The sequence below is a fragment of the Myodes glareolus genome, chromosome 23, assembly GCF_982192425.1.
Source record: "Myodes glareolus chromosome 23, mMyoGla1.1, whole genome shotgun sequence".
NCBI classification, from domain to species: Eukaryota; Metazoa; Chordata; class Mammalia; order Rodentia; family Cricetidae; genus Myodes; species Myodes glareolus.
In genome coordinates this window covers 53,029,590-53,053,407 of record NC_142048.1, presented here as the reverse complement: position 1 = coordinate 53,053,407, position 23,818 = coordinate 53,029,590, and the positions used below count along the sequence as shown (strand labels likewise).

The window sequence follows — 23,818 nt, the reverse complement described above, 5'->3', positions numbered from 1 at the left end:
TACCTCTCACCAACCCGGTCTTTGGCTTCCTCCAGAGCCTTTCAGATATTATGAGCTAATTATAACTCTATAGAAGTTCATTGGGACATATAGACTTTGGGTCTGTTTGATTTCAGTGCGCATTTCAAAAACAATTTCTAAACAATTTAGAACTGAAAAGTATACCATGACTGATTAAAGCTATGATGTCATTAACTGCTCAAGGACATTAGGGAACTCTCACGGTCAAACTCTCTACCATTCTACCGACTAGAGGAATCCCTCCAATCAAAGGCAGTCTGTTCTTCAGATCTGTCTGTCTCTGAATAAACGAAGATCTGACAACAGACAACACTGGCCTATGTCTTAAGAGCTTGATTTTAAGAACAAAAGCTTAATTGTGCAGTTTATGGCTCAGATCACTTTCCTACTTTGTTGCCCAGGGAAACGCGAGCAGAGTGCAAGAAACGGAGGCGACCCCCATACCAAAGCTCCAGCTCCTACAAGGCTCTGAGCAACAGCTTTCAAATAAACAGCTGTGTGGGCACTGCGCTGGTGAACAGGGGCAGCTCGAAAGCCTGCTCTGCGAAGTTCCCATTTAACTGCATATCCACGATAGCGCAGGAAATCTCGGCTCCCGCGCGGGCGGCTCCTCAAGATGAAGATCAGTGTATTGATAATGAAACAGCTGCTTGGCAGAATTCCTTGCTCTGAGGCAGGAAATGGAGGCTACAGTACAGGAGATATGCCTGGCTTTATGGGGAGGATAAGCAACCAAGACAGCTTTGCTGAGAGAAATCATTTAAAAGGTCAAGCAAAGAGAGAAAAACAACCCTCACTCCTCAGAAACCCACAGACTACATCTGCCCTGGCGCTTCTGGCTGGCCCAGACCGTGAGGATGGAAACAGTGTGTGCCACTTGCTAAAGCTGTGACAGACAAGGAGGCCTGGTTACCAGCCCTGCCACATAGGACCTCAGGGTTCTGAGTGAGCCTGGAGCAAGTGCCCTGGGAATCCCCTTCCAGCCCCAACGACATTAGCTACCTTCACATCCTATGGAGGTATAGTGTACCTCCGTGTTTAAGCCTTTCAGTAATTCTAAAGCCAGCGATCAACACTCCCATTATACAGAGCCATAAAGGAATACTAAGGTCATTAGTGTTCCCTTGACATCAAGGAACCTAGACTTCCCCATGTCTCCTTGACTTCTCATCTGAGTAACATTCCTCCCACCATACTGGAGTCACTGAGACCAGGACTAAGGCCAAGTCAATGAAAACAAGCGAAAGATCCCGGCACTAGATAAATCATCTTAATGGGAATTATGTGATTTCAATTACATGCTTTGGAAGTCACACATGTGTTCCACTGTTTAAATTTGTGGCATGGACAGGTGGCCTCAGTGCCACCTCATGCCCTAAGTCACAAAGCAAATAAGTGTTATTTTTCCTTGTCAATGAAAGGGAAAAAAAACCCTTTGTCCCTCCTAGTAGGACAAGCTCCTGGAAGCTACTTAATGTTTATCTTATATTAAAGAACAATTTCTAGAGGTGAAAGCATAAACCAAGGTGAGGCTCTGATAATGGTGATGTGGCTCAAGCCATATAAACACAACGTGCATCTCTTACGCCTCCATACAGCGGTTATAGAAAATCGAACAGCCCAAGTCAGAGGAAAGGAGGCCACTGGTTTCCAGAGCCATTCACATCTTATGACTGATGTTCAGGGGCTGAGCCACTTTATTGTAAATACAAATCTCATCAGACAAAACTCTGAAAATGTTGCCGTCTCAAACTCTTGCTTCTAAATTAAATGTTTTACATAGGAAACATTCTATGCATCTGATAGGTAAAATTAAAAAAAAAAACTTATGGAATATTGAAATCAACATTTATAAGCCCTAGATTAAAATAGCCAAAGAATGTAAGACATAAACACCGTGGCTCATTTGTAGTAAAATAAGGAAGAACGTTTTTTTTGAGGGAGGTTAGGATATATTTTGAAATAATACAATGATCAGGAAAAGCTTTTTGGAATGTTCATGGATAATGCCTCTTTTTTAATGCAAGATAAAGAGCACATTATAATTAGAATAACTGTAGCCACAGCCTAGGGACTACTGTTCATTTTCTGGATTCGGGCAGTGCAGATTCACGGAAACCTTCTGCAAATGTTAGCAATGTTTGCTTTATCAATGGGGAGCTTAACTGTGCTGTCATAAACCTACTGCCATGGCAAGTCTCAGTGATCAATCTGACTGGATTCACAGTTGCAAGGAGACAGGCACACACTGGGTGTGCTGACAGAGCACTTAGGGAGAAAGACCCACCCTGGATTTGAGTGGCTCCCTTGCATAATTTGGAAGCCCAGACTGAACAAAAGGGGAGAAAGGTCAAAGGTAGCTGAACATCAGTCTTGGCTTCACTCGGCATCTTTGTCCAGGGAAGTGAGCAGGCAGCCTGACTTCTAGTGATCACAGTCTAGAAATAACAAACCATCCTGTGGTACCCTTGAACAATGAGAAAATAAACTTTCCCCTGCTAGGGTGCTCTTTGTCCCATATTTTTTCACATCCATGAGCAAAGCAATGACAGCGACACCCAGATTCTGGTCCCTATCAGCTCTCATGCACAGTCTCTTCCGTTGCTGGAGAACAACTCAAATCAGAACAATGAACCCGGGTGGGGTGGAAAGCCGTCTCTTACCCTGGCAAAGCGGTGCGATTGAGTCCCACTGGTACACACCCACGGGGTTCCGTCTGCAGGTTGCATTGCTGTGGCCAATCATTCGATATCCAGGCTTGCAGAAGTAATGGACCTTGCTCCCCAGGGTCCCTGTAGTTTTATTTAAAATGCCACCATTCTTCAGCGTAGAGGTGAGACTGCAGTAAGGAGCTGGACACGGGAACAGATGGAAGCAGTTTACAAACCAATATGGGACAGAGGCACACCACAAACAAAACATCTTTAGTGTTTAAAAGCTGGGAAGTGAGCAGCAAACATCATCTCTAAAAATAAGCCTCTAAAAGCCCCACAGGGTTTTCTTGTGAACCTCAGGAACCTGGTGCTAGGTAGGATGCTGACTTCAGCATGGCCAGAAAGACACAGATTTTCATAGTGAGCTCCCCAAGAGGTACCCTGAGGCTGCCTCTCATAAAGACAAGGGTGAGAAGTGATGGGGCATGGCTTATGGCACTACATTTGCAACAAAAACATTCTCTACGTTTTAAGAAAGAGGTGATTAAACCAAAGAAAAGAGGCATTGAACATTTTTTTTTGCAATTAAGAACATGAAGGTTAGTGGCCTAATGAATTGTGCTATGATATAGACATAAAACTTCTTTTATAAAACAGGAAATTTGATCGAAAATCTTTGCTCAAATGTAGAAAATGTAGAACTTCATGTTACAAAAAATTTGTGTTAGCAGTGAAAGTATCCCCTTTGTTGGGAGACATTTTCAAATTTAGAGATGACTATCAGTTTTTATTCATTTAATTTTATTTTTATGTGTATGAGTGTTTTGTCTGGATGCATGTATTATACATATATAATATAATTATTATATATTATGATAATACAATACATATATAATTTGGGGGGGCCTAAGTATATGTATGTACATCACATGCAGGCAGGAACCCTCAGTGATCAGACCCCAGGAACTGGAGTTACGGGCAGTTGCGGTCATTGGGAGCACTGGGAACCAAACCAGGGTCTTCTGCAAGAGCCTAAAGTTCTTTTAACCCACTGAGCAATTTCTCCAGCCCCAACAGGTGTTAGTTTTAAAGCCACACGCTTCTGCATACGGAAGGCAACATTTGGATGACTGAAAGGGCCGACATCCTATTTACACAATTATTTTTGTCTTTACAGATCTGTTTTTACTATAGTGTAAAAATCAATGAATGCCCATAAACAAGTGAAAGTAACTACACAGTGAGAGTTCCGTGCTGGAAACCCCAAGGTCATTTTCTGACCAACCCATTTTCCCATCACAGTACTCAAATCCCAGGCCCATACTGGAAAGGTCTGCAGCATGTACATCAGGCAAATAAAATGCCCAGATGTGTAGGATGTGGCTGTGTAGACCACATATTTTGAGCTGCAGCACACTAGCCCACCCTTTGACGAACTCTTAACAGACATCAAAGTCTCTCTGAAGTTTAAGAGAAAATCTGAGTTAATGTATACTACATAGATCATATGCACGTATGTATATGCATGTACATATATTCATATTAATACAGGACATGTATTTACATCTCTATAAGAAAAACATATTACCTCATCAGGCTTCCAACCTGATGTGGCTGGATACAGAGAGTCTGTTACTGCACGGGTGGAAATATGCCTTGGAAGGTAGAGGTTAGTCAAGGTGTTCCATGCCAGTGAGCTAAAGAACTCACTGCATATGGCATTGGTTATATTCTGTTAGCCATGACTTCCTCTGTATCAATCACTTCTGCACATTGAATCAACTCAAACAAGCTGAAAGTCTGAGCATCCATTCCTCATAACAAGGGTGCTAATCCAATACCTACTCAGATGCTGTCTGTGAAACTGGCTTGAGAGGTTTTTTTTTTTTTTTCAGTATTTGTAATAGCCAGAATGTGGAAACAACCTAAATGCCTGTCAACTGAAGAATGGATAAAGAAAATGTGGTTCATTTACACTATGGAGTACTTGCTCCCTCAAAGCTGAACTCCACCATGAAAACACAAATCACCAAGGGGAGTAAAAGCCATTCAAAAGATCCTGCAACTAATATGCCGATGATCTCTCTCCAAGGAAGACATGTCTCCAAGACTAGTCCACTTACTGCCGACTGAGACAAGCTTAGAGGCTATGCTCCATAACTAAACATAAATCGCTAGGAATTAACACCCCCGTGCTCGCAGAGGGTAACAGAAATGCTGGTATATATCTGATTCCGTTGGAGATGATGAATGGATTTTAACACTTCATTAATGTGCTTGAAGATTTCATCAATTTAATACAGAGAACAACTTCAGACAATGATTAAAGAATACGGAGAAAGGATAAAATAACTCAAATTTTGATATGGAAGAACACACACGTGTATGCTGAATGTAGATTTACAATGCAAATGTTCATACAAAATATAGACTGGTATGTAAGGTACATGTATTCTGCAAAGATAAAGAATATATAGAATGCAGTATAGATAAAGTGACATGCTAGGGACAACAGCCAATTACTGTTTGTGTCTTTTATGCAATTTAATCTTCTCTCATTTGTTCCCAATGTTAATGTTAATTTTGACTATATTACTGTAATTTGAGGGCAATGTCTTTGTCGTCTATGGTATAAAATTTCAATACTTACCCTCTCATCAAGACATTTTAAAATATTAATCAAGTTTGCTCATCAGTTTGGAAATCTCACTCAGAGAAATCCTCTACTATGTTCTTCCTCTTGCTGGTCATTAATGAGTGAGAAGTCAGATCTACACCAGAAGCTAAACCTATTGTTAATGAAGTGGTACCAGAAGCCCTTTCAGATGGTGTTCAGGCCCTACTATTCACCTGCATAGCGAATCTTGAAGCCTTTCTTGTTGGTTGCATGGTCCGTAGACCAGCGAAGGTATAGATGGTTACTTCTGCTGGTAAAATTGGATTGTTCAGTGTGGTTCCCACTTAAGACCACTAACAGAGGACTTTGCCCAGAAGAACCTAAATAAAACAGAAAAACAAAACTTTTAGATGTCAGTGCCTACAAAATACAGATCATTCATAGCTGTTGACTAAACATGTGTCCATATTTATAGGTATTTATTCCCAAGGTGAACAATAAAATTCAACTGAGAATAATAACAAATATAGGCAGTCAAGCATGTAAGCTACTAATGACATTCTCAGGAAAGAAATCAAATACATGAGGGAAACCAGGGCATTTGAAAATGTAAACACTATTTTATAATTTATCAACTTATAATATACCTTACATATGGAAAACCAGAAGCTTTCTTGAGATGTCATTGGAGTATAAGCTAAGCCAATCACTTTGGGGAATAGCTTTGTAATATATAGTAAAATTGAAGCTTCAATTCCATCAGCTCTAGCACATGGGTACAAAAGTTATGATATAGCAAATATGTATATTCTAATATTATTGCTTATGATAAACTCTGGAGCAAAACTTTCTTTATGTTCTAGAAATATAAGGAAAAGTTAAATTTATATAGTACCCAAAATCAATAAACTGAATATATGTATATCCATATAGATAAAGCTTATGAAAGATGATCTCCAAAGACTGTCTGCAAGGTGTCCTGCCTACTCCCTACAGAAGGATGACTCCACTTTATATGGGAGATGGCAGAGGTATGAGCTGGGTCAGGTCTGCTCATGGCTCTTAAACAAGATCATGTACCTTCTGAAACAAAATGCCATTGGGAAATTAATTGCCCTGAGCCTGTCATACTTTAAATGTCATTTCTACTGACAGAATGCAAGACTGTTTCTCTAAAAGTTGCTAATCTCCCATCAAACCCCTTACTGTTCTCCATCTGCTCCCTGTCTAAATCATAGTGCTTAGGCCTGTCTTGGAAAGCATGCCTCTACCTAGCATGTGTCAAAAATAGCCGAGAAAGGAGACGTGCAGTTCCATTTCCCATGATACGGATAGCCAATGCTGTGGGCTCAGCAGCCAACCATGACTGTAATTCAGACACCATTCTTCTCTGAGTTCTGTGATGATTAAGCAATTGTGGAAAAGCCACACTTGAACCACAGAGAATAATGTACTCTGAGCAAACACTGCTCACAGCCGGTATGCCCAGACAACTTCTGCTCAGCTCACAAAGTATAAAATAGCACCTGTGTCACTGCAATAAGATGGGCACAGTGTGCAGTGCAGAGAAAATGCCATCACTTACAACAGTTCTCCATACAAAACTCTGACCTTTCTTCACTTTATAGAAAAATATTTGAAGTCAGAGCAACGCAGGTCATGAGCCTCTGTTAATTCAGCAGAAACTGTTGTCATCTTTCTGGTCTTCTCTCTAGCTTTTGATCTTAGTCACGCTCTGACCATATTGAGACAATACCAGACTGTATGCAATTAGTGAAAAACTACTGATAAGGATCATGCTTCCTGATTCAGAAGCATAAAAATATTGTGCTCTATATTCCAATTCAAGTGAAACAGAAGATGCACAAGCTCGCGACAATCCAATCCCATATCAGAACTTACTTATGATTCAGATAGCGACATACACTTGTACTTGTGTGCACACACCGAGACAACTGCCTGCATGGCACTGTTTTCCTCTGTGTGTGTTTTGTTTGCTTACTGTTTCTAGGTAAAACACTGAGAATTTCATTTCCAATGCAGACATCTGCAGAACTTGACTCCTGTGGGTCGATCCACACAAGTGATGTACTTCCCATGATCCATCAAATGAGTGAGACTCGGGGAAACATACAGAATCAACTAAAGTAATTTCTATCACTGAATAGATTATGGTTAATCTGAACCCAGTGGCAAATCGATGGGAGTATGAGCCCCATGGTCTTGGGTTGAGCTCTACTCTGGAAATGATGACGCTTCTGAATCACTGGCCTTGGTTTTATCTCAGACGATGATCCAGCTACCTACACGGCTGTCCCAAGGTGTTCATGAGAGCTGTATAAAACTACAACACTGCTGTTGAAAGCACCATCACTGGGCGTCAAACTCATTTGATTGCACTATACAAAACAACTGTTTACCACCTCAGGGCCTGTGTGAGCCACTCTTTTCATGTACTTCTAGAAAAGTACACATTTGGAACAATAAACCTCTTTTTGAACTCTTAATTGCCCTGCAGTACCGAGCAAACCCATCACACACACACACACACACACACACACACACACACACACACAATTATCTGTAGGAAAACTGTAACATAAACAACATAAGAATATTACTTAAAGGTCACCCGATACCCGAAAAAGCTCAAGTTCTATCATGACTGGTTTGTGCTATGGTGGCTGTGGGAAGATGCAATTAGACAAACCTGACCCATCCTGGCATTGAGACATTAAGATGGTGTTTTCATTAACGATGCTCAGGGCATTGAGACAAGCATATCGAAAGAGGCTTACCATCAAACACTTCCAGGGCATCAAATTGCTTTTCACTTTGGAATGTGTCCACAAAGAGAGTAATGTTAAAGTCTGGCTCCACTTTAATACTCCAAGCGCATGTCTGGGAGTTAAAATAGTTGCCTGGATACCCCGGACTGAGGATCACCCCAGAAGATTCTGTTCGAACTTCATTGGCTGGGCATTGTGCTAAAGAGAAAAGAGAGAGGTCCGCATTAATACAATGAATCCAGCATTGATGGGCTGGAGTCTGTCTTTCTACACCAGACTCCATGAGAGAAGAAGAAGGCAGTTTGTTGAGCACTGAACTACATTTGATACAGGACAAAGACCCCTCGGAGAGAGGTAGAGTCACAATGTGCAGGCTGTGCTTCCCACTGAGTTACACAACACTGGCCACTGCACCTTTGGAGCACCCATGAAGCCTCATGAATTTCATCACAGCAACCCAAGCCATCTTAACGCAAAAATAAAGACAGATAGTTCATCTTCAGGACAATATAACAAAATGTGGTTCTTTAATTAAAAAAATTCCACTTCTATTCTGGCCCGTGTTATACTTAGATAAATAAAATCTAATTTTTTTGATGTGACCGTTTAGGCATGAAATGAATCAGAGAAACACTGTCAAAACCCACACTGAACTGTTTGCTACAATTTCAGCAGGACCCACGGTTTCTAAAGTAAAAATTTCTTTTACTGAAACACTTAAGATACTGCGAGTTTGGTGACACTTTTTCTTCTCATCTTTCTATTTTGATCCAGTTACTTCCAAGCTAATTAATATTTTAAAATGTAAAATTCACCAAAAGAGTTTCTTAACGCTATCTCTCATTGTTGAATTAAGTTATATTACAGAAATGCTTTCTTACAGAGCTACTAAGGAACCCTGAACAGCCATAGCCCATGAAAAGCAATGCACCAGAATTACTCATATAGTTTAAGCAAATAGTAACCAGATCTTCCCAAAGACATTGAGCATTTTTCAAAGAGAGGCATCTCATTTGGTGGGTTTTCCCATTTTAAGAAGTTGACTGTGTGTTATCTATACATACATTTCAAAATGAAGACACTTCTTAACCACAGGGGGGAAAGCCTATAAGATGTGACACTCCTAAGCATTGTCTTTAAAGGTAGCCCGTCCAGTTGGAGTCTAATTGAAATGTGACTTAGAGCCTAGCAGACTTTTAAACAAAATCACAGGCAATTCAATCTGTCACAGAATCCTGAAAACGTAATATAGGTCTAAGTCCTAAAATGTCACAGTAGAAACTAGTTACAGTGATATCACCGAGAACAATTCCAAGCAGAAGGCACAGATGGAGCTCAGTCAAACGTCCTGCTTTCTGCAGTGATGGTGGTGACATGGTTAGTCATCACACAGGGCTGGCGCCTTGCAGGTGGAAGGTGCTTTCATTGAAAAATGTTCCCAGGGGTTCAGGCATGTGAACGTTTGGTCCACAGTAGTAATGCTGCTTCTGGAGGCTGAGGAGGTACAATGCGCGGGGGGAAGTAGATCGCTGGGGACAGGATTGAGAGTGTACCGTCAGGCTCTGCTTCCTTTGGTTTCTCTTGTAGCTTTGAGTTTGGCACAAAGATGTGATCTCTCAGCCTCCCATTCCTGCGGTCATGCTTCCCCACCAAGATGGACACTTATGCCTCTGGAACCGTAAGTCAAAATAAGTTTTCTCCCCACAGTTGCTTTTGGTCTTTTTTTTCCCCTCACAACAGCAGAAAAGAGACAAATAAAAAGAAGAAATTCTTGCACTGACATATCATCTGAGTCCTGTCTTCTTGTTTTAGCTGAGGCTGGCGAAAATAGAAAGAACTGGCTCAAACCAGTGCGCGAGAGAGCTCTGGTTTATTCTTCTGTGCAACTCAGAGAAAACTTGCTCATTATAACATGGAATCCAGCATGCCTAGCAAAGCTATGTCTTCTTGCTAATTTGAACACATGTTCTATGACTCTAACCTGTGTTTGCCCAGTTATGTAGCTTCGATCTTTTTTCTTGGACTATAACCTCAAACTGCGCATGCTCCATAATGTATGTCTGTGCTAAGTATGCACAGGAATGTGCCCAAATCCACAGGCTTTCCTACAGGAATACATATAGGTTCCCACAATAAAACCCCCTATGATTCTGTCCTCAGGAGAGACCTTTGCTTTGGAAATATCCCTCCTGCCCCTCCCCTCCTATAGGCAATGAATCACTCTACTGTTTTATCTTCTGTTGTACATTTTGTCTTCGTGCTCACTAAGATGCAGACCCATTCATTCAGTGACAGAATCACTTTGGAAAATCTGCTTTGCCCACTGCAGGTTGGACACGCTGATATTTTTAAATAGAACACAGTTCACAGACTGGGTTTTGTGTCTGTACACACCTGTGCGGGCTCGAGACTACAGTCCCAGAGATTTCATGGACCTGATTCCATGTTGCAGTGAGAGCCAACACCTTTTTTTTTTTTTAATTTCTGCTGAAAATAGAGGGTTGTAACAGCTACCCCTCAGGGTTAAGCGAGATGTGGCAGATGTAAATGTCTTTCTTAAATAGAAGGTGCCATATGGGCAGAGGGAGTATGGGAACTGAAAATGTCCCGGCTACATACCCTCCTTTCCTCAACAGGCAGGTGCTACCAAGCAGAGCCCGTTCTCTGTGTTTCACTGGGGAAATATTCAGTTTGGCTTCCACCTTGTCTCTCCTACCACTGCAGCTAGAGCTTTAAATGACACTGAACTTCAGACCATCTGGAACTAAGAAACTTTGCAGTGAGCTGTTGAAAGCCACCTGGAAAGCCATCGTCACCTCCAGGGCTGGGGCACAGAGCAGCTATCCACATCAGAAGCAGCCCTAAGCAGACTCATTCTCACCCCTTCTATTCTTAAAATGGTCTCTTTTGCTTAGTAGATAAGTCGAACTGAAAATATAAGCAAAGCCATTTCATCAAGTTTCTTGCCACACTTAACGCTATTATTCCCAGGCCCAAATATTATTCTAAGACACACATTTGAATATATTTCCCAACGGGATCAAATGTCTCTGTTTTTTCCTGTCTGCTCTGCTGTTTCCTAGGAACTTACTCCTTCCTGGAAGCTGCTGTAAACTGGTGCCAGGGGCAACTCAGCTAGCATGAAGGTTCCAACTCTCCCCTGAAGCTGAGTTTCTCGTTGCTCCAGCAGCAATGATACCGTTAAAGCCCCTTGGACCTCAAAAGACATTTGAGAAAATGTCTGCTTATAGGGAAGGGCCATCAGAGATACCTGCACATGGCATATTCAAAAGCATTCTCTCTCTCTCTCTCTCTCTCTCTCTCTCTCTCTCTCTCTCTCTTTCTCCCTCCCTCCCTCCTTCCTTCCTTTCTTTTTAGCCTAAAAGATGTAGAGCATTGTTTAACACATCTTGCAAAACATCAGCAAAAATAACTCAGAGTTAGGAGCATGAACTGGGATTTCTTATCATTAACCCCTTATCTGGGTGTGATGGTGCACACCTTTGATGCCAACGCTCTGGAGGCATAGGAAGGCAGATATCTGTGCGTTCTAGCAGTCTGGTGCACATAAAAGTTCCAGGACAGGCAGGGTGACATAGAGAGACCCTCAGAAAAACAAAACAAAAACAACAAATAAAAAATATTAACTTCAGCCAGGCATGAGAGTGCACACTTTTAACCCCAGTAATCTGTAGGCTGCGGAGGAAGGGCCTAGTACACTTGGGGCCAGCCTGGCCTAAATAGGTACCCAGGACTACATTTGAGACACCATCTCAGGAAGAACAGTAATTAAATAAATGAATACATTTAAATAATAAAAAAGAAGATAATAGAGAAGGTCATGAGTGTAAGAAGGAGTTGGGGAAGGGATGGAAGGAATTGGGGGAGGGATGGAAGGAGTTGGGGGAATGGGGAGGGATGACCGGAAATGGTGTAAATATGGTAATCAAGTATGAAATTCTCAAAAAACAAATATTAAGAAAACAAAAAACAATAACAACAAAACATATATACGATGAGAGAACTATAGAAACTGCAAGACCCTAAGAAAATGGGGGACTTGATCCCGGAAACTTACTGGGTTTGGGGTGTGGCCATGTGGAAAGAATACAACAATCTCCTAATTGCCCTCCTACTGCTGCCTCCAGAGGAAGCTCATCCCTAACCAGACTTGGGTTCCCGCCAGTGAACACTGCCCAGTTCTGTTTCTTTTTGTTTTGTTTTGCTTTAGAGACAGAGTTCCTCTATGTAGCCCAAGAGCCCAGGGCTGTTGGGAACAGTAGTAACAGAATTGGGAAGTCATGGGCTCCCCATCTCCAGACAGAGCTGTAGCTGAGACTACAGAAGGCTGTGTGCATGTGTGGTTGTTGTGCATGTGTGGTTGTTGTGCATGTGTGGCTGTTGTGCATGTGTGGTTGTTGTGCATGTGTGGTTGTTGTGCACAGGGAACTGAGATTATGGGTCCACAGTTGTGCGGGCTTGCTCTGGGGGACGGACATGAGTTAAACTTCATTTCAATAAAAACTGAGCTAATTAGGGCAGGACATCCTGTGAGCAGAATCCGAAACAAATATGCGTGCCTTTTCTAGGCTTGTTTCAAGCCCTCCATACTGAGGAATGTTGAGATTAAAATGTACCCTTTAAACAAATGCCTGAATATAAAATGGCAAAACTTCAACACTGTATGTTCTGTCATCTCAAGAAGGGACTCCCGAGACCATTGACACTGTGCCAATCCAGTGGAGACACTCAGTTTATCCAAGGAAATGGCTCGGGTATCCTAACCCGATGCCTCACCTTGGCCCCTGAGGACCTAAAGGATAATGATGCATCGTGATTTCAGTCACTCGACCTGGAGCAGAATGGGGCGGCTGCTCTCCAGTACAGCACCTTTCCAATACAGTGAGCCCCCTGCGCTTAGTGATTCTGGTTATGGGTTTTTTTTTCTTTTTTTAAAGTGACAGTGAACATTCAGTCATTCATTCCCAAGAGCAGCCCATTTACTAGGTTGTTGGAGATGGTGTTCTGCTCGCAAGGAGACATGGGTGCTTCTTCATCAAGTCACAAGGCCTCAGGTGTCATTAGACAACCAGACACACCCCGTGCATGGATTTGAATGTCAGAAATATCATAGGAGTCAGGCAGTGGTAGCGCACACCTTTAATCCCAGCGCTTGGGAGGCAGAGGCTAGCGGATCTCTGTGAGTTTGAGGCCAGCCTGGGCTACAAAGCGAGTACCGGGACAGGTTCCAAAGTCATACCAAGAAACCCTGTCTCAAAAAACAAACAAACAAAAAAATGAGAGAGAGAGAAAGAGAGAGAGAGAGAGAGAGAGAGAGAGAGAGAGAGAGAGAGAGAGAGATCATAGGCAAGCTGGTAAAGCTGGTACTTCCACAGTGCAGAGAAGCCACTTGTGAGGTGCACACATGAGAAAACTCACCTGATATTCACCAAATACTTTTGGCCTCTTCTACAGGCCCAGAAGTAGCTGGCTCCCTTGTATGTGATGGGCAAAGAGAGGAGACTTCCAGTCACTTGAGGAGCCCGGGCTGGGGCTCTGGTCCCTTTCACACATACCCTTTCTGGTATTTCTTCTTCTAGTGTGGGACAAAGCCACATTCCAGGGAAGGGTGAGCGCCCTGCTCTCAAAAGCTTCCTATTGGAGCTGTGATTGATTAAACTACATTGAAAACACTGGCAGTGAACCGGGATGCTATGTCTGACCTACCTGGACTACCTAAGGCTGTCTTCTTCCCACTGGACTTCAACGTGGTCCCTACTAAATTACTTTTCTTAAGTGAACCAACAGGTGCAGCCTAGAACCCTGTTCTTTTATTGCAAATTGTTTAAGTCCCAGTATATGGTCAGTTTATTTTAGAGGCACATACAAAACTGAAAGTGGATATGTTTCATTGTTTATACATTTTATACGCAAAGGGTTAAACACCAGATACCTAAATCCAGAGGAAGTATTGACAGGAAAATTCCAGGATGCTCAGTGTGCTTGAGATGGATGCAAACCACGAGGAAGATTACAGAGATGAGGAGACAGGCTATAATATCAGGGACAGATATCAGCTGCTCTTTAATATTTATTTTTTATTTAATATTTAATATTTCAATCTTCTTGTATTTGAACATTCCCATGATGCACTGGTTGCAGAAAGTATGGCTTAGGTTTATTTTTGAGGGTGGACTAAAAGTCAAAAAGTTATCCAACACCTCCGTTGGCAACTTGTTTACACTGTGGGATCGACTCAGCACAGACCTGGGACAAATTCAAGCCCATCCCCAGAGACTATCAGAGCAACCAACGCAGCAGGACAGGACATACCTTCACAGGTGGGCGGGGAGCCTTGGAACTGGAGCTGTGAGCTAAGTTTGCAGGTCAGCGTGTCGCTCCCAGACAGCGTGTACCCAGGGTGGCACTGGTACTTCACGAAGTCCCCTGAAAGAATCAACCCGACACACTGGGATCACCATTCCCAGAATATTTGACGGCTGTGACTGTACCGATCATTTGTGACTGCTTAATGAACGATGTCTACTAGCAAACTACTTTGGAAAGGGGGTCTATATTCACTTTATGTATGTCGCTAAAAAGCCCAGTTTTCAGCTCTTAGTTTATAAAACTTAATATTACTAAGAAGAGACTAGCTGTGCTCTTCCTTGACCAATACAACCATGTGTCCCACTTTCCATATGCCTCGCTAGATAAATAAAAGCACCATAGATCTTTGGGACCTAAGCAAGTCTGTGGAGTAGAATGTGGAATGGCTTCAACAAACCCAACAGGGCTTGCCCATGGTCCTGCCCAGGGAGACACCATGGTTCCCGTTAGCCTAACCGTCATAACAAGAGCAGGAATTGGACAATGTGATGTCACCAGCATTCTGCAACAAGCTGTGACCACAGGAATATGTATTTGTAATTAAATCTAAGAAACCCTGGGTTCTTATAACCACACGGCCACCATATGCTGTGGCTGGGTTCCTAAGAGGACCAGATGAGGAATGGACGAGACCATGACTGAAAACAAAGCAGCCATAACATATTTAAATAGAAGTTTCTGGATGAAAAATTTATTATAATTATCATTAAGTATATTCTGCAATGACTTTTTCTGTGGAGGCTATTATTTACAGTTAAATACATTCTAAGACAGGCTCAGGAAACTTAAAAAGAAAATCAGTAGCAAACGCCACAGAGCAAAAGCCTTCAAATGACAAGAGCAGAGCATAAACTAAGTCATTTGCTCCGGTCTCTGTGAAAGGCTCTACAATGTTTGGGACATTTTCCCTTATGGTTACCAATTTGCCTCAAGTCTCAATCAGAAGAACTATGAGACGCCAGATCCCACGGCGTGGGATGAAGAAAGCAGAGATGCGATACCTATGTCAAATTCCTCGTCTTCCGTTAGCAGGTCAGCCTGGGGCACGGCCGGGGGAGGCGGGCATCGCTTCAGCTGAAATGCTACCGTGGGTTTGTGGAAGAGAAAACAGCGGTGGTTACCCTTGCTGAATGAGCGCGTTACGAGACTATATGCACGTGTCCCTCGCTCTCTCCAAAGGCTCACTTTGACTGCTAAATGCTTAACAGCACCCGAAGCCCACGCTTTGAAAACATCCCATTAGAATAGCAGCGACTCTCCTGCTTTTGGAAGTCACCATGGAAGCGATCCCATCACAGCCTGGCTAGGCTAGTAAGCTTGTCTCCTCTTGTCTCAGAGAATGTCTTAGGGTCATGGGAGACGAGGGGCTGGTGACTGTTCCCTACTGCTCTCAAGGACTTCATGAGATTGGTGTTGCTCCATTGGTCATTAGATAATGGTTTCTATGACATTTCCTTAGAGTCATGTACATGCAGGCCTGCACAAAAGTTAAGAGCATCATGATAGTCCCTACAACATGGTCTCATTTATAGTTATATAGGAACGAATGAACCTCAAGTAGCTACCAACATGACCTGATGAAATGAACTGACAACAGAGGCACTCTGTCTACCACCAAAGGTTTCCAGGACACTCTGGCATCCATGTGGGACAACCCAGCAGGCTCATGTGTGTGGGCATGGTGAGGAGCTTTCCTGGGACTCTATGTCCTGGCCACTGAAGCAGAAATAAACTGACCATGAAAATTGAGGACAAAGAAGCCTCCATTGGAGAAATCACTGTGGAATTTGAGCAGGACCTGGTTGGTGGAGCTGTATGCTGTCTCAAGGGCGGTGTTTCCACTGAAGACTCCGAGCTGAGGTGAATTCTGGTCAGGACCATCCCTAGGAAAGAGATTGGGGTACCAGAGGAAGAAGTTTAAGGTTATAGCTGAGACTGTGCAGCCAGCTCCCCAATATGGCCAGGGAGAGAGGACAGGAATGGTCTGGAAAGTTCAGTGCCCATTGTCAGTGACCAACAACAACCTTTTAAGTACACATGGTGGCCACTTCCTTATGTCTAATATTTATAAAATAGTTTTACAACTAAATTAAAATACTAAAAAAATGCAATTAAGATATTCCCCTGGCACTGCCTTTAGTAACAGGATGCTCTGTGTTCAGGAGATTCACTACCCTGCATTTCTCCTTCATTTGCATTCTGGTTGTGGACAATGGACCCACACGAGTTGTTAAGACTGGGAGTACGTGCAGCAGGATCTACATGAACCTACTGTTGATGGGACTGCTGCTCCGCTGTCTTGCTTAACAGCAAAGCTTGGTCTCATTGTCACAGTCTCCAGCTCAGCTTCTCAGAATCTCCCTCCAAAACCATCATTGCAGCCTGAGAAGGTAGCTTCCCCTGGGCCCTGCAGCTGCATCATCCACAGCGATTGTCCTGTTTAAATCCTGTACGTGGTCTCCCTACATTTTTTTAACATTTAGATAAAATGTTAAGACCCTGGTGCATCTGTTCCTTCCGGTCCAGGTTACTTTCCCTTTCTCCTTAAGCAGTAATTCAGCCACATGATGTTCTCCCCATATATCACACATAGGCAAATACACATAGACAGACAGACACATGCATTCACAAACAAACACTATATATAGTGTTTTCATGTATATATACATGCACATATATATGCACACAAAACATTCACATATAAATACATATAACATACTCGTGTGAGAACTATACATTCATATAAATACACAAGCAGACACACACAGATATCTGCATACAATAAGTATTCATTTATAACCAGACACACACAAACATGGACATATAACACAGTTGTAGACAAACACGCATATAGACACACACAGATAGTCCATACATACAGAGATACACACACACAGATTTATACACATCACATATCATACATCACACATGCACATGTGCAGGTCACCTGTATTTTCGACAGTGCTATCGTCCTGGTGACCTAGCGGTATCTTCTGGCTCTCCCATCATAGTATGAGGGAGAATACTCATTTCAGCCTCCCCTTTAAATTGTGCCTTAGATCTCTAAGGTGTAGCTTGTCATTTCTCCAGATCCTACCTAGCAGATTCATGTTCATCATATCCTGGCCCAAGTTCCTCTGCAAGGTTCATAGGAAACCAGGCCTGTACTATCTGGGGTTTCCATAAGGAAACACTTCTTTAGTGTTCTTTCATGTATTCATTAAGGGAAAACACATTATAGCTTTGCTTTAAATATATACATGCATGTGTGTATGCATATATATGCATACACACACACATATATAGATGAACACATACACACACACACACATATACACGCATACATATAACCCTTCAAACTCTGGATTAAGACAGGTGTGGTGATATACACCTACACTCCAGAGGCTGAGGCAAAAACATCTTGACAAATTCAAGGCCAGCCTAGACTTCAGAGTAAAATATTATATCAAAGAAAAAATTATTAATAATTTATCTAAAGCAAAATGTGAAATAAACTAATCATGAATGTTGCCCTATAGTTAATCTGGTTATTTATATCTTATAGCAAATTCGATATATGTCTTGAAATTTCCTCTGTATAGCTTGCTTTTGTTGGTGAGTTCCATCTTGAAGGTCTGCCTAGGCAGATCGTGTATAAACAGGTAACCCAACAAATTAGAGGCAGGTGCTAATCCAGAACAGCCTACCCACAGCAAGGACTTCCATTCCCTGGGAGGAATCATACCAGACAGCGATGTAGTCATTTACAGCTTCAGTCTGCAGCAAGGTGAAGTTGATGTACACTCCGTGCCCTGGAGGGACAGTGATCAGCCATAGGCAGTCCTTCAGAATTGGGTACTCATCCGGAAACCCAGGGGAATAAATGGTACCATTCTGTGATGTCACATTATACCCACAGGGAGCTGAAAAGGGAGACATTGACAATAAACTAAGATGGTTGATTGTCACTAGTAGGCAATGATTCTGGTGTCTAAAGCCCAAATTTCTCCTTGTAAGAAATAACTGAAGTATTTCTCTTATTTCTTTGTCAGACTTATTCCTCTAAAATTTGGAAACTTCAGGACAATTATACTTGCAAGTTATCTCAGTCTCACTTAATATATTCCCCAAGTCTTCAAAATCCCCCAGGATAGTCATCCCCATACGATTAAAGAAATCCTGCCAGTCATTGCCTGTGGCTGAGCTGATAATCCACTGGGCTGTCCAGTGTAATGGCTTACGTGGAAATCAGACGTAAATAGGAAGCTAAGTGGTTTTGTTTTCTGTCACTTTGCTCAAGCCTACTTAAGGCCCCCAAAGAGCGTCAGTTAAGCCTATTCGCCTCAAAACAAAGACATTATCAACTCTTTGCAGATCTGTACCTGAGGAGGCAAGATAAACTTTCTTAAGTACACTTCATAAAAACATGGTCAAATCGAATAGCATTTGGTTATGTGGAGACGCACCACCTGATCTATTTTGACTGTCCTTAAAACTGATGGCTGTTGTTGCCATGGCGATTATTTCACTTCTGGAAAAGTGAGGTGACCGCATAATGCAAGAGCCTGAAATGCACATGCTTGCTCTCTGCGGCCTTGATGAAGACTATGACTAAAAGCGACTTGGAGAGGAAGGGTTTACAGTGCACCATGACGGAGAACCCGGGCAGGAACTAAGACAGGAACTGAAGTTGACTACGGAGGGATGCTGTTTATCGGATTGCTTCCCAAGGCTTGCTCAAATTAGTTTCTCTATAGAATTCAGGATACCTGCTCAGGAATAGCACCACCCACAATGAACTAGGCCCTCCCACATTAACCATTGATTAAGACACTACTCCTATAGACTTGTCTACAGACCAATCTCATGGGGGTATTTTGTCCATTAAGATTCTGTCTTCCCCAGATATGTCTAGGTTTGTGCTAAGTTAACCAAAGGCAATAATTCAAATGACAGGCACACACCAACTGTGAAGTCACATGGAAGCCAAGAAATTTGGTCACTTTCAAGAATTTTCCATATTTTCCATGACTATCAAATTTTTGTCACAAAAAACATCTTAGAATTTAGGTGCAGTGAAGACACAGCACACATACACACGTGTGTGTGTGTGTGTGTGTGTGTGTGTGTGTGTGAGAGAGAGAGAGAGAGAGAGAGAGAGAGAGAGAGATGATGGCAGACTCAAAGTCCTGAGACACCATGTACCATTCTGGTTTCAATAAAAGATTAAAGAGACTGAAGCAGTTCAGGACATGGATAAACCAACTGGAGAAGAGAGAGAGCCATGCAGAGTTTTCTAGAGACATGATGGTGGAATGATCTAGTGGGTTTCGGAGTCAGAGAAGCCATAATTCCAAACACAGCAGAGCAAATGTCCTTCATGGCCACATTTTGACTGCCAGTAGGTGAGGGCGAGAGCCAGCTGAGACCTGGAATCTATAAAAGGCCTCACACCACACAGCCCTCAGCATCTACTTACTGTCCCTGAGGATAGAGGTCCCTCCCCCTCCAGACTTCAGTACTGAGCTCTGCTCTACATGAATGGCCTGTGCTGGTCTCCTGTCCAGAGGTCTAAGCAGACTTGGCTTTTCCTTGCAAATCCAATTCCTTGTCACTGCCTCGTTAGAGTCTTCTCAGTGGATCTTGTTGGCTCATCTATGATGTGATCCCAGGAGCTTTCCTATCATTCTGTAGATAGGAAGGTAGCAGCTGCACCCCTCCCTGTCCCTGACAATCTTCCTCCACTAGCCTCGGCTCTGTTGAGAGATCTCAATTCTCAGGGGACAATAAGGACAATATCAATAGATGGCTCAGTATTGCACACACTGCAGGGACTGGCTATACCAGCTTCCTTACATGTCCATGGCTGCTACTTCATGTTCACATATGACCCAATTTCCTTTGCATACTTCTGCTTTCCTATTTGACCCTAACATTATACTATAACCACTCAATATGTAGGGTCATTTCCCACTGGACGCATAGGTGGTACACAGATATATGCAGGCACAGCACTAGGATATATAAAATAATTTTTTAAGATACTAGCAAATTTAAACTATATTTGTAACTACAAATGTACCTTTAGTATTAAGTTACATGTAATTGAATAAATCGTAGTTTTAAAGCATATATTGACAACTGTAACCATTTTAAAACTGATTTCTATGCAATTATGCTATAGACAACAAACAAATAAACAAATAAACAATCCCCCAAAGCAATCATACTTTAAGCTGGAGTGGTGTGAGAGCTTGCAATCCCAGTATTGAAGAGGCAGAGGCAGGAGAAGACATGAAGTTTTAGGGCAATCTGAATTACATTGGGAGAGACAGAGAGAGAGAGAGAGAGAGAGAGAGAGAGAGAGAGAGAGAGAGAGAGAGAGAGAGAGGAAGGCAGGCGCGAAGGACACAAGGGAGGAAGAGAGGTAGGGAAGAAAACAAGCAAGATGGCTTAACAGGTGAAGGCACTAAAGCAATCCTGACATCCTGAGTTCAGTTCCCCAAAGGCAGGTAAAGCTAGGTCGAGAGAACCAACTCCACAAAGTTGTCCTCAGACAACTTCCATAACACATGTCCACACATGTGTAGAAAATCCACAAACAGTAATAAGAAACAGGGCAGAAATGCCTTCAGTGTCTTATTAAGACATATTTTTTTTTCATGTATTTGCTATAGTAGGTATGTTTTAGATCACAGTTTATACTCAGATAAACTGAAAATACGCTAATTTTATTTGGCAGATTCTTACACAACCTAACCTATAAATACTTCCAGCATATTAATATGAATTGATTTAATATACAGGTGAGTGTGGTTGTATTAATATCTAGCATTATTCAGTAGGACTGTCCTGAACTGGACAATTTTTAATGCAGATACACAGGAGTCGCTCTAAGTCCCTATATTTTTCTTGAAGTTTTCTGAGCCTTACAGAATTGGACCTCGGAGGACAGAGCTCAAAGTGAATGCCCTGCCCAGCACAAATGAAAAGAATGTTCCTGCCCCGCCCAGAGGTGGAGCCTGGCTGAAGGGAATGGATTCTGAGGATTACCAAGGGCAAGCTGGGAGAGGGGTGGCTTGCAGGATGCTCTGTTCTCTGTGCAGGGCAACCTTGCATCCTTGCAGAGAGACTAAATGACAGTGTGACAGTCTGCGAGCCTTAAGAAACAAGGACTTTGGTTTTAGCTTGAACATTTTACAGGGAAAGTGGCTTTCATGTTAAAACTGTACGCTAATTGTTAAAAATTAAATCCAACATGGAGAGGATATTAAACCTATATTGAAAGCTTCTTAGAAAGCCCTTTATAGTCCTTCTAATTGAATTCAGTAGTTGCATTATAATATAATTTTGTATGACGGGTATGTTTCAGTATATTTTAAAATTCATGACATTATTGCTAGGAATTAGCATATAATGCTGCACTTGATCTTAGCCAGAAGGTGGAGATGTGCAGAACATGCTTGTTCCATGAAAGTTTGGCCAGAGAGCTAGGCCTCTTTTTGGAAGGCAGCTCAAGCACATTGTAGTGGTCTCTCTGAATGAGTTGTGCATAGCCAGCCTGCTTCAGAAGGACAAGCCAGGGGACGTAGGGCAATAAAACTGTGAGGTGCCCAAGTAGACATCTGTCAGTCATGTCTCTGCCAGAGCAACATCAGGAAGGCGTGGCACTGGGACTGGACAAGTTTCCCGAAGTAGACAGGCGGTCAATATGTTATCTTGCATCAACTCTAAGGAGTCACATAAGATAATTTCAACATCTTCCTGTCACAGACTGCACTGATAAACTCAGACTCCCCAGCATCCTTGGAAAGAGCACTGTGTGGTTGTCTCTACACCCCCAGTGTCAGGAGAAATAGAGAGATTCCTAGAACTCACTGACCAGACAGCCAGTCTAGTTTATCAATGAACTCTGGGCCCAGAGAGAGACCTTGCCTCAAAATTAAAGTTAGAAAAATTAAAGTTGAGAGTGGCAAAGACAAACGACTCTTTCCTCTAACCTCCATACGTATTTCTTCACATGCACATGCACGTACATGCATAAAACACTCAGATGTACACAGATCCACAAGAGTAAAATAGAGAGAGAATGCCACAAAAGATGGCATCACGTTTAAATTACACCAAACAACACACACCGCTGATTCTACTCCGCGGTATTCCCCATGTTAGAGAGCCAAACATAAAAATAATAAAATAAAATATAGAATATTTAATTTCCCTTTAATATTAATGCAATAATCAATGAACTAAAAGTATTCAAGTTAAACCATAAATCAGAAAAAGTTTAAATCCTCATAATTCCAAAGAAATTGCCAGCTGTCAATCTGAGAGGGTGCTATTGTTGGTCCATGCTTTGGTTTATTTGGGTGAAGATGGGGTTGAATATATGCTCAGCTTCTGCTGCACCCTCACCCCTAAGTAAGAGTTTTCAAACGAAAAGTAGATGTAAATATTATTTAACACACCTTAGTGAGAAGCAAAAAATTCTAGACACATTAAAAATACTATTTTATACATAATTGAATAAGTGTTTGAATTTTTAAATACAGCTAAGAGTTCTCAAGATTATCAGAATGAAAAATATAGGTGAGATGAGTTTTAAAAGCATACCACATACTTTTTTTTTCCCCACTACTTCAGTAAAAATTCACAGCTAGGTACCTTCCCTTCCTCAGTAGATAGGGATGCTTAACATTTCAAAGGTCCACAGAGTTGGAGATTTCATTATTATTCATTCAGAGTGGCTGCATATGTAATGCAGGGCCCAGGCTTGGCAGTGAGCTCTCTGTTGCAGGCACCTCCTCATAGATGCCAGGCCTCATCAGTTTGTTTTAGCCTGATGTGGCAGAAATGCCTAAGTCATTCGAAAAGTCAGGAAGCCACCGTGAAGCGAGGCAGTATCATTTCTGCTCTGAGGCAACACCCTATGTATGTGTGCACCTGGATCACACTCTACTCCTGCTCAGTGCTCAGCATCCTAGGTCACCATCCTGGCTGGCTGCTGGAGGTACTCTGAAGACAGGGTTGTGCCCCTCCCGTTGGCTCTCAGACTACTGGAATAATGTGGGGGCAAGAAACTGACGCTTCCCCACGCATCTCAGGCTCAAAGAAGAAAAGTCTGAGGCCCAGCAATAGCTAGCGCCTCACAGTTCTGATAACTTGTAAGACTCCCTTTCACAAGGGCCTGGGACTGAGACAATGGTGGCCAGTGGTGGTCAGGACCACACCGTGGCAAGGGCTCCTAATTGTCTATACCTCTTGCCTTCTGTTTAAAACTCAGTCTCCTGTCAGGACCTCAGGGATAGACTTGGAAATTGAAGGCTGCTATTCCTTTATTTCTTGTC

At 42.3% G+C, this 23,818-nt stretch overlaps 1 protein-coding gene across 2 annotated transcripts in view; it reads right to left on the bottom strand.

The window, feature by feature from the left end:
• Positions 1-23,818, bottom strand: part of Csmd1 (CUB and Sushi multiple domains 1) — a 1,511,659-nt gene that overhangs the window by 85,742 nt on the left and 1,402,099 nt on the right. For both annotated transcript variants that reach the window (XM_087901170.1, XM_087901171.1), the window contains exons 43-49: positions 18,217-18,394; positions 16,209-16,354; positions 15,473-15,553; positions 14,415-14,528; positions 8,091-8,279; positions 5,526-5,672; positions 2,685-2,873 (exon numbers count right to left, since the gene is read on the bottom strand). In XM_087901170.1, the coding sequence (XP_087757296.1) occupies positions 2,685-2,873; positions 5,526-5,672; positions 8,091-8,279; positions 14,415-14,528; positions 15,473-15,553; positions 16,209-16,354; positions 18,217-18,394 (1,044 nt within the window). The remainder of the gene's footprint in view (positions 1-2,684; positions 2,874-5,525; positions 5,673-8,090; positions 8,280-14,414; positions 14,529-15,472; positions 15,554-16,208; positions 16,355-18,216; positions 18,395-23,818) is intronic.